Below are 12,498 nucleotides of genomic sequence, written 5' to 3'. Positions count from 1 at the left end.
AGAAGGAAGCGAGGAGTGAGTGATAGAGCTCCAAGGCAGCAGGGAGATTGGCTTTCTTCCATTTCTTTTCAGCAGTGCACAGTTCGGTACGAGCCAAGGGGAGCACGGAGGAGAGCCAGGGCTGTGGCTGGAGAGGCGAGCAGGTTGAGGGGTGAGAGGGCAAAGGGAGTTGAGGCAGGAGGTGAGGGACAAGAAAAGGGTTGAGGTAGCTGAGTCAACAGAGAGTTGGGAGAAGGACAGGTACGAGAGAGCAGAGGAGGAGAAGACAGGACGAAGGGGAACGGAGATGCGTAATGCTGCCATAATGTTCGTTGTCACACGAATGCAATTCATTCTGGATCATACAGGCGCACATATTGAACACTTGTAATTTCAAAGGTAGGTTAAAGTGGCACCCCCTAGTGATTTTAATCACATATTAAATTGATACAAATACTACATCCATCTAATTTAAATTTGTTTTATTACAGATGCTATTATTATTATTATTATTATTATTATTATTATTATTATTATTATTATTATTATTATTATTATTATTAACTGTAAATAAAATTGTTTAAAATCTATTTATTGATATATTTGAGACTGAATGCAGTAGCCTTTGCAAATTTATCATCTGTCAAATTATTTCATTTTTTGATTGTCTCGTTTGAAGTTTTACAAAAAAAAAAAAAAAAAAAAAAGATATGTCCACATAAACGTTTTGAAAGCTGTAAATAACTTGTTGAAACAAGCTCAAGAGAACACAAGCAATTCTAACTACTCAAAAAATAAATCCAAAGTGTAGCCTTTTCAACTTGTAATCACTGGAATCTATTTACAAACTACCTCAATTGTTGTGTGTTTTTTGTTTTACCAGGACAAGCTGCACGATGTGGGCTTGTTTGGGCTCACTTGAAAGTGCAGCAGTTTTTTGGTTTTTTTTTTTTAGGTTGTCCAACAGTACTCCATCAGGATTGCCGATTTATTGTTTATTTATGTATGTATTTATTTTTAATTATGGATTCTTTTGTTTTTTTGTAGTACCCTAGTTGTAGCTCTACAGTACCACTAAACTGTAAATTTAAGGATGTTGGAAATGGTGGTTTGTGAGTAGTTACATACCAAACTAATTTACTCAATCTTAAATGAATACATAAATAAAGCAAATTATTTATCATTGTGGCATCCTCTAAATGTGAACTACAAGAATTTAGCGATGGAGTACGCCAGCGAAAAATACCCCTCACTCATCCCAGTCATTCTTTTCTTTTACTTTTCCTTCTTCGATTTCCTCTTTCTATGTCAGTCAAAACACACACAGTTGTTACTTAGGACTACTTTGCTTTTTATAGTGTGTTCAATTGTTAAAGTTCCTGATTGTACCGCTAAATAAACCTGGTTTCAGCGGGTCTTAACACAGTGATCAATTGTCTATTTGGGACCCCATTGCACTGTCATCAGAATCGCTTTGATGAATATTTTAATGATGGGGCAGTCGCTCTATAGCGGAGCAAAACATGTCTTCAGAATACCATTTCAATGCAGTATTTTTTTTTTTTTTATGTCTTTGCACCGTTCACACTTGCTCTCGCACTGTGACCAGAATACAACCCTAACAGTTTCAACTTATAGATAGTACGAGTTTAAAATGTCTGTGTTAATAAAAGGTTTTTAAAATATATTTGTCATGTCTTTTTCCTTAAGAAACTATATAAAATAGGTAGTAAATGAAAAATATGATTTAAAGCACCTCTCACCTTTTCAATAATGTTTGTATTTTTTAACATATAAGGTAGGATTTCCTGGAATTATTTTTTTGTACTTTAAGGCTACCACTGTATTTAGTATTAAGGCAAATATCAACAGTCCCAAACGTAACAAACTTTAACTTTTTAATATGGCCAACATGCTGTACAATACCCTCTGAAAACTTGGATGACAATGTAACCCAACTGAATATTTTATTATTCAAACTGTTATACTTATACTATAAACATGTCTGTTTCTGGTGGACGTGTATAGAATAAAAATAATTCTGAACTAAGTTTTTTAAACCTCAGCCAAAATGAGACTTTGTTTAAAATGATCAATCCCTCCTGATTGATTCTGGCAGACTAAATAGCTTTGCAAAGATAGTATGAATCACTCAATCAACAGCTGCTGCAACAGTAGCCAAAGTAACTAGCATTTAGATCTAGAAATAACAATCCCTTGTTAAGCCTCAGTACATCTCAAAGGCTAATTGGCCACAGAACGAAACTGACATTGAACTGGACTTTCAAAATGCCTGTCTACTGTATTTAATTTTAAATGAATAAAACAAGGTGGTTATCAACTGCACTAGCCATAAAGTTACTGCTTAAGTATCATGAAAATAATCTAGCTTGTAATAAAATGTTAAATATGTTTGACCATTTACTAAAATTATATTCTAAGTCTAAAAGTGTATAATTTGCTCTCTTCAGAATCACAAACTATTAACACTGATTTATTACCCATTTCTCAACCTGTGCCAGGCCATGGCACCATTGCTAAACCATGCAGTCTACACATTGTTATTGTCAGACCATAACATTTTAAAACATAGTTCTGGAACACAACCAGTCATTGTTACACAGTACCATGAGTGGACACTCATGGCCAACACAGTGCCAACACTAAATGCCTGGGATGCATTGCAAATATAAATATTCTTAAAACCAGATTTCTAAATAATATGATGGTTATACGTTTTCAGAATGTGAGCAGTATTTAATAGCTTTTTACTAAGGCTGTAAATGTAATATGTTAGTGGTGACCTCACCATTACCTCCACCGCACCATGCTTGTTTTTACTAAATATATCTCACAAATTGAGACAATGTGTTTAGGATTATTGCTTTTTTGTAAAACAAGTTAAGTCTGGTGCAAATGACATGTTATTGCTTGCTGACAATGTCCCTAACATGTAGCTTAAATAGGCAGAAACTGTTAATTTAAACACATACAGTATAATCTACCAACTAACTTCATTTTACCTTCATCTTGTATCATTTACCATTGCCTTGCATACAGTAAAATAGACATATTGGACAAATCCTTTAGTCCCCAGAAATGTAATTTTGCACTGGTGCCTAATGCTTGGCATTCCTCTCAGAAGTGAACTTACTAGTATAGGGATGTGCTTTACAAAATTAGAGTATTGACATAAACCAGCATTTTCAATGCATTTTCATTGTGTCATTGCACGTGCTCATGTGGAGTGATGTTGTTTAATATGTATGCTCATTACTCTTCATTAGTATTAAGTTGATTATCCCTTGACAACTGAACGGGTTTATGGGATCACAAGAGTTTTGTCTCAACATAATGTATCAAGTCAAAATACACCAGACCAACCTGCTTTAAAAGAATGCTGTTGTTTACTTTGAACTATCAGAAATCAAATGATGGCAAACAATTGCATTATATGTTTGCTTTTACCAATAGTGTAGTTAACTTATTCAGTTATTTCACTGCATCCAAAGCACTTGATCATGTCTCTACATTGAGCTAAGCTTATTAACTAACTGGTAACTTATGATACCCACTGCTTAAGGTGTGTTAGTGATACTGATACAAGCAGAGGCTATTATTTAATCAGCTATTTACTAGAGTTATATTTCAATCCCCATATATTATATATATATATATATATATATATATATATATATATATATATATATATATATATATATATATATATACATACATACATACATACATACATACATACATACATACATACACACACACACACACACACACACACACAATGAATATTCACCCCCCTGAAAAGTTTTCATTTTGTTGGCACCTGAGCGTACTCCACGATGCTTTCAAATTAGACTTTACGTGTAGAATCTACACAAACTACTCCACATTGATAAAGTTAAAAAAATGCATATACGATATAAATAAGTAAGATTTACAGAGAAAAACAGATTCATCTCAGTTGCATAAGTATTCAACCCCTTTGCTACTGCAGCCATAAATCAGCTCAAGTGCAAATGATTTGTTTGAAAGGTCACACAATTTGTGAAATGGTTTCAGCCTGTCTGTACTCAAAGTGGTTTAACGTTTAGATAATTTCCCTCAGGTATATAAAGACTTTCAAGCTGCAACTCAAACGATGATCCAACAAAGCAACCATGAAGACCAAGAAGCTTTCGAAACAAGTCAGGGAAAAAGTGGTAGAGAGACACAGAGCAGGAGAAGGGTACAAGAACATTTCAAAGGCGCTGGTTATCCCTCTCAGCATAGTAAAGTCCATCATTAAGAAGTAGAAGATGCATCATATCATAAAGACACTACTCAGATCAAGTCGCCCTCCCATACTGAGCGCAGGAAACTGGTTTGGGATGTCACTCGGAAGCCAACAATGACCTTCAGAGATCTGCAAAGTTCTGTGTCTGAGATGGGAGTCTGTTCTCAAATTAACAATAAGCCGGTAAAGCACGTATGGAGTTTGCGAAAAATCATGTAGATGATACTGCAGACATGTGGAAAAAGGTTTTTTGGTCAGACGGGACAAAAATTGAACTTTTCGGTCTAAATTCCAAGCTTTACATCTGGCATGAGCCCAACACTGCACATCACCCAGTAAACACTATCCCAACTGTTAAGCATGGTGGTGGCAGCATCATGTTATGGGGATGCTTCTCTTCAGCAGGGACTGAGAACCTTGTCAGGATAGAGGATGGAGCAAAGTACAGGCGAAGAAAACCTGTTTGAGTTAGCCAAGACACTGAAACTGGGGAGGAAATTCACTTTCAGTAGGACAATGACCCGAAGCACAAAGCCACATTGGAGTGGTTGAACATGAGAATTAATGTTCTTGAGTGGCCCAGTCAAAGCCCTGACTTGAAACCAATCGAAAATTTATGACGAGACTTGAATATTGCAGTCCATCGATGATCCCCAACAAACTTATCAGAAATGGAGCAATTTTCCCGTGAAGAATGGGCAAAAATGTCACCATCCTACTGTGCAAAGCTAGTAGAGACTTATCCAAAAAGACTCATAGTCTTTCTGGGTCATAAAATAAATCAACAACTACATGTTCATGACGAGTGATGTAACCTGACGGCAAAAGCTGTTCCTCTAATAAACAAGGACATAAAAATATGCCCATGCACCAATGAAGATAAAAGTAGTGATACACCAAATCAATGTCTTTTCAAATCCAGGGTAGTTAGTTCACCATGCAGCATTTGTTGAAATCACAATAATGCCTCTTTTTTCTTCTTGTCCAACACCCTTTTGACCTATATAAGTAATCTTTTACCATCACAAAGATGCTGATTTATTCTAATGAGCCATCACATTTTATGAGCTTAATATGTCTTAATAGACACCCACGGGGACACATGGCGCATACAAACACACACACACACACACACACACACACACACACACACACACACACACACACACACACACACACACACACACACACACAGTAACTTGTTATTATTACATACATTAGGTTAATAGAGCACTTTACTCTCTTTTAAAGTGTAACCCATTTTTGGCACTGCCAAAGTTTATTATTTACAGTATTATACAAACAGAATATATTGAGTCTAATCCATAGGCAGATAGATAATTTAAGTCAATATCATTGCTTTGGTTGCTACGCATTCAAAAGGTGTACATTGGGGATCATATAAGATTTTTTTTTTCACATAACAGAATTTAAACAAAATATTTTAAGCTGTGCAGATTTAAAAAAAAAAAAACATGCATTTGTGTTTTTAATTAGGCAGTCTTTAAGAAACACACGTGAAGGCAAGGCAGGGAAACATTTTCTCAAGTATTTTTAGCTAAATTTAGACATGCAAAACCGGATAACCTCATTTATCTAAATACCTTGGGACCAGATTATTTCTTTATGGTAAGGTCACTAAGCACTTGTTTGTTTTTGTTGAGCTAGCAACCACTCAGTCTGTTTCATTAACACAAAGAAAATAATGTGGCAGTGATTTTCAAGTCTCATATACACATGAAATCTGTGAATAAATCTGCTTGCTGTATATTTATTTGCACTGCACCCTTTTTTCTGACTGCATGTTTTACACTAGAATTAAATTTGAACAACATTATAACAAATAACATACACTTTTTATATCTGTTTTTGAGAAATATCTCATTGGAATATCTTTTTCATGTTTTATTTGCCTCTGAGGATAATAGTGGGTTAAAATTGGTAGGCAGAATCACTCGTGGCTGTACTACAGAGCAATCACAAACTCACCATCATGTCTGTCAATCACTCAGGCTTCTTAACTGATGCTGTTTCAGTATTACCTGCAGAAACAGCCACTTAAGAAAACATGATCAGATCCCCAGCGGTCTTGTAATAAGAATGCACTGTGAAATACATATATATTTACTTATTTATTTGTAATACTAACCTTCCTGCTCACTCATATTAAATACACTATAATTAGAACAACTATAATTATAGTAAGAGAGAGGCATCATTGTTTTAAAATACTTTCCAAGGATTCAATGCTATGATCTTAATGGTGGTAAGCTAAGGTTTTTCTGAAGTTTGCCAAACGCTATTTGGAAATATTGAAACCAGAAATCCTATACATACACTGTTATATGTTGTAGTTTTATAATTTGGACCTTTATTAATTATTTAAACAGTGGCAGTGTTTAGATTAGATGGGCTGTTTTTTCTTTTGTTTATGTAAAAAGAGTTCAGGGGACCTGTCATGTGTGAAACAAAAATCCATTTAGTTATGAAATTGACGCCACATACTCAGACCACTAAAAATCCCAGATGAAAGTGTAGCAAAATAATTAAGGTCAAGTCAGGAATCCTGAGTTAAACGCATAAGTAATTAACTCGGGTGGTGCTGAAAAGCTCACTCATGAAGTAACTCATTTGGTATTCTTTAAGGAGTCCGGTCGTTCTCCTTAGTGTAAACGCAAGGCTACAGATTACGACTACACACTAAGCTATTTGATTATGCCTGACTTAATTATTTTTTGATTATACTGTCAATTTCATCTCTCTAATATAAAGACATCTATATTATATATATATATATATATATATATATATATATATATATATATATATATATATATATATATATATATATAATATATTGTTTTATTTAAAAAAAATAAATAATTTTAACAAATGAGTGAATAAGTGAGTGAGTAGCCAATACCACTGGTTTGTCCTACATCCCCATTGTTTTCAAGTGCAGTGAGTCAATAGAAATACAGTCACTTTCTCTTATAACTGCAAAAGCAGAGAATCCTGATGAACCATTGTTGTTCATTTGCACATATGCATTTTAAACCTGTTTAAACCTGCTTTGCTTGCAACATTTCACAAGACTACAGCCTGTGAATTAGCTAAAACAGCCCCCTATTCTTACAACCAATATTTTAACAATTTAACTGTCTTCAAAGGTGTAACAGAGCATTGACAGAGAGCAAACCGGCAACCCCACACACCATAAGTGAACATCTTAACCACTGCACAAAACAGACAAGATCTTTTGCACCAGCAAAGATAACGCTTTTAACACCAGCTCACCAGCAGAGGTCAGAGTTCTTATTGCAGTGCATCATACAGCACTGACCATTACAGCAACAAAAAAAGATTTCCTAAACTCAATTATTGGATAAATTATTTAGATTCTTAGGAGTAAAATACTTTGAGAATCTAGCCCTTTGTAAATAAATTATTGAAAAAGCCATGTAATTAATATATGAAGCACTGATTAAGATAAGCTGTTAGAATAAAATTAAACATAAAAAAGTATACTATGCAAGCTTTTAGCAATACATAGCATATTAAATCCACCTGGAAAAACTGAAGCTTGAAACTGGTTGGGAAAACTATAAGCGCGTAGTCAGTGAGTTACTTTGGCAGCTTCAAACGTGCAAGAATATCCATTCATATTCCTGTTTGTATAATTGGAAAAGGCAAAATCAAGTTACTGTATATCCGGGAGACACAAGACTGTTACCTGGACTGGTTTCGCAAACATCTGTCTGGAAGTGGTTTTCTTGATCGACCAGCTACAACAGCATTGTGTTAAACATTTACTATATATATATATATATATATATATATATATATATATATATATATATATATATATATATATATATATATATATATATATTATAATGAGCGAGTTTTCTCAGGTACAAATCATCTACACTGTGAAAGCAAATACTTAAGAATTAAACATTAATCAAGCTGAACAGATACAAAATAAAAGCAGGTGTAAACAAAATAAACATTACTTTGTAAGTTATTTAAATAAAAATAATTTTAAAAAATGATTCTGCAAAAAAATCAATGAGTTCAAAATGACAGATCAACATTACAAAATCAATAGTCTTACAAAAACTGAAAATTAACCACAGCAAGAAAGCTTTATAATATTTTCCACTATTAACAAATGTGACATATTCATGTTCATCTGTTATACATGTTCATTGTCTCATCACCTAAGTAGCTTTCCTTGAAGTAGTTTAATTTTTTCAACAGCTGCTTTAAATGTGCTACTTGGCAAACAGTTTGGATATGCAATCCTGACATTACTGAATATGGATTTCGTCGTCAAAATGAATTAACTTAAACTGTGTAGATGCTCTAATGGAAAAGCTGCAGTAATTGTAGATACAGTAGTGGGGTTATATGATTCTAAAAATAAAATACACTACAGTATACAATGAATGAATAACATTTTTTGTTTTTTAAAAAAAATGTCATGGTCTATATTTTCAATACGTTTACAGCAGTCTTTAATTAACCCATAATTAACAACAGGAGAGTGTTTAAGATACATTAAGAAAATGAATCAATTAAATACTGGATTAAACTATTTGAAGATACACCCCTTATGATATTTCTCGAATTACTGTGTAGACAACTTTTAATTTGGGAAGGTTATTACTTACATGTAGATAACGTTAACCACTGTATCCTCTCTATGTATGCTTATTTATTTTCTGGAAATTTACTGCATATCGTACACTTTCAGGGAAAAAAAAAGTAGAGCCTACGCAATGACTTAAACTGTGTTTTACAAAATCATATGCATATTGGTTTTTGGACTGCTGTTAAAAATATATAATTCGAGTACCACTACTAGAGTAATAAACATGTACTGCTTCTGTCCCACCAACAGATCCAAATCCAATAAACACTTCAACATTTTGCAAGTCATAATAAAGGAAACACAGAATAATGTACGACTAAAGTTTCAATTTCAGGGTGATTTTGTCCAATTCAGTAAATACACTGATTTACGAAAGATGTCACTGTGAACATAGAGAACTTGTGTCAGGTTACTTTTAAAAGTTGCATGATGTTAGCTATTGCTGAGCAAAAAAAGTACCAGGGTACTGCATTTCTGATACACCTCATCCTACAAAAGTAGAAACTGTGTATTTAAAATAAATAAATATAAATCAGGCTTTTTTTATGAATAGCATCAGGAAATAAAGCAAGGTGATGTACTTACTGGTGCTGTTGTATTTAACCCCATTGAAAAACTCTGGGCACGGTCGTTCAACCAGTTGACCCACATTACTCTTTGGCCAGCAAGTTCCTATCTGATCAGTCGTGGCATTACAATATAGACCTTGAAAATACAAGAAAACGAGAGCATGTTGATATTCTTGAATATGCCTTTATAACCCTATTCTCGACAATAGAGATTATACAGAAAAAAAACAGCTTCAGTTTCAGCTCTTACCATCAAAATCCACAAAGGAAAAAGATGCACTTTCAAAGAAATTGTCCTGCCAGGCATTATTTAGGCTGCAGTTGGGATCAAAATCATCTATGAAGATTTGTAAGATTGCAGCATCCATTTTTTTTTTTTTTAATATTACTTAAATATGTATAGATTATATGTAATCCAATACGAAGCTGGTGTTCTTTTAGATTCCAGATCTCTATCGTACTACGTTTACGTGCGCTGTGTTTCTGTCTGTTACAGTCTCTTATCTCTCTTCCAGAGTACAAATGCACTCACAATACTTCAGCTGTAAAGCGCCACAAACACTATCCAATGAAAGCAGCGCAGCTGCCTACCGCCTTGCCCCATCATTAATTCCATTTATTCACTCTTGGAATTCCAATGTCAACACGCTTTCCTCTCCCAGGTAAAGCATCCCTTTGATCCCCGAAAATGTAAAAACATCTGTATGGGTGCGATAACTTAGATACCAAGATCTATGTGTTAGCAAAGTCTTCGGTATGACTATGACATGAAACTCGGTTTTCTTAAGAGATTAGACATTATTAGGCAGCGTTTCATTCTGCTCAACTTGGCCAGGCTAAAAAAAATAAATATATATTATTAATGTAACACGTTATAATGTATAATTTCTTCACCGTTTTTATGTGGCAGTAAATACAATCCCCCAAGAATCTAGCAATATTTATCGTTTATAAGGACTAGAAACGAATCAAACTTTTGTGTTTGATGTTAGTTTGCAGGTGCGTTGTGCGTGTGTGCACGAGAAACAGACAGAGCTCCACGACATTTTAAAGTTTGTAATACCATTCTGGTAATTCTGCACTTTTTTATTTCCTCATTGAGCCATTATAGAAGATGCAGATCTTTGCAAAACACAAAATAGTAACCCCCCCCCCCCCCCCCCCCCCCCCCCCCCCCCCCTTTTTTTTTTTTTCGCCGAGCAGGTAACTATTTTCTACAGATGTATTACATTTAAGTCACGAATGTATACTTCGTTATGAGAAAGCATACAAATAAAATGCATTAAATCAATGAATTAATTAAATCATTTAAATAACAGAGATATTACGATTGGTTTGCAAAGCAGTTACGTTACTGTGGATCTCAATGACTTCCATTCGAAAGCAGATACTTCCATAAGGTGTCAATTGTGTAACCTGTAGGTGAGGTGAAAATATTGGAACCTCATACCCGAAAGAACTTATTTTATGCCACATTTACAATTAAAAGGCTCTAGAAAAATGTCTCAATGGAAGGCTTCCATTTAAAAGCGAAGCTTTTTTCCACATTAATAAGAGCTGCTTTCCCTTTCAATTCGAAGACGACCACCAACCAATACTTTTGGGATATGCCTGCCACAGCATTTACTGAGCGTTTTATGTCAGAGCTGCCGAAAGGCCCCTCCAGGGAGTGATGTCCTCTGTCCCGCCTCCCGAGGGAACAAAGTCACTCCACGGAGCTCAGAGCTCACTTCCTCTTTTGCTTCTCACAATCAGGCAAGTATACTAACCTTTCCATTTGCTGTGATTGAGTGTGTGAAAGAGCTCTCACTCTAGTTTTTCTGGTAGTTCCCCTGCAATATTACGTTGCTGAAAGTTGGCTTGCCACTTCTTTGGAATCAGGAACTCGGCATTTGTAGACTTAACTATGAATATTTTTTTTTTCTCTTTTCAACAGCCTGCATCGCTTTGCTATTGTAGTCTGCTTTCTAGGTCCGCAGCATCTGCTATTGTGTGTGTGTGTGTTTTTCTCCTGTTATTGCCCACCTGCTCAGTGCACTTGGCTAAAAACAAAAAACAAAACAAACAAAAAAAAAATTCAGTTCTCCTGCCTGGCATGGTGACTGTTGTATGTGTATGTGTGTGTGTTTTATTCTTAACTGCTCTTGCAGTTAATTAAAAAAGTCACAAGCGGTACATTCTCTCTTTGCTACTGCAGATCTTCAGCCTGTGCTCTATCCCGGCGTATGCTATGCACTGCTCTGGTTGTGTGTGGCTGCACACAGTCCAAATCATTGCCCGTCCTGCACCTTGGTGGAGCACAGTGCTTTTCTGTACTGCTTTCCTGTGTCTAACCACAGCCACTTGAGCCTGTGTATCCACCCTGGCGTATGCTATGCGTTACCCCAGGTTGTGTGACTGCACACGGTTAAGGCTAAGCACCCACCCAGTACTGGTGCTAGTGCCCTTGGTGCTTGGTGCCGTTAGTGCTTCGTCGCCTTTGGTGCTTAAACGCTCCATGCCTTGGTGCCTGCGGTGCTTCAGTGCCCCTAGTACCCTTAGTGCGTGAGCCCTTGGTGCTTCAGTGCCTTCGGTGGATCACAGTGTCTGTGCCTCAGTGCTTCGGCACCATTGGTGCTTAGACGTTCAGTGCCCTTGGGATGCATCTTCAAGTTTTCCGAGCTGCCATTCGGCCTCCCTTAGCCCCCCACATGTTTTCAAAGTGTGTGGATGCCATCCTGGCCCCCTTAAAGCTACAAGGGATCAGGGTGTTGAATTACCTGGATGACTGGTTGATCTGTTCCCAGTCACAGAAAGGAGCAGTGGCCCACATGGCTATTGTGATGGAGCATCTGTCGAGTCTGGGTCTCACCCTCACCGATTCCAAAAGCCAGTTAGTTCCAGTGCAATATAGGGTTTACCTGGGACTCCGGCTGGACTCCCTCACAATGCGGGCCTACCTGTCAGGTGACAGAGTGGCTGCCATTCAGAAGAGTATATCTGTGACAGAAATACAATGAGTT

At 35.9% G+C, this 12,498-nt stretch overlaps 1 protein-coding gene across 1 annotated transcript in view; it reads right to left on the bottom strand.

Moving 5' to 3' along the window:
- The window catches only part of LOC121314306 (corticotropin-releasing factor receptor 2), a 103,135-nt gene extending 93,136 nt beyond the window's left edge, over nucleotides 1-9,999 (bottom strand). The window contains exons 1-2 of the mRNA XM_041247416.1: nucleotides 9,747-9,999; nucleotides 9,513-9,632 (exon numbers count right to left, since the gene is read on the bottom strand). Of these exons, the coding sequence (XP_041103350.1) occupies nucleotides 9,513-9,632; nucleotides 9,747-9,864 (238 nt within the window). The 5' untranslated portion in view covers nucleotides 9,865-9,999. The remainder of the gene's footprint in view (nucleotides 1-9,512; nucleotides 9,633-9,746) is intronic.
- Between the last annotated feature and the right edge of the window lie 2,499 nt (nucleotides 10,000-12,498).

This window comes from Polyodon spathula, chromosome 4, assembly GCF_017654505.1.
Source record: "Polyodon spathula isolate WHYD16114869_AA chromosome 4, ASM1765450v1, whole genome shotgun sequence".
NCBI lineage: Eukaryota > Metazoa > Chordata > Actinopteri > Acipenseriformes > Polyodontidae > Polyodon > Polyodon spathula.
Note: the sequence above shows the minus strand (reverse complement) of the source record. Positions and strands in the feature narration are given on the sequence as shown.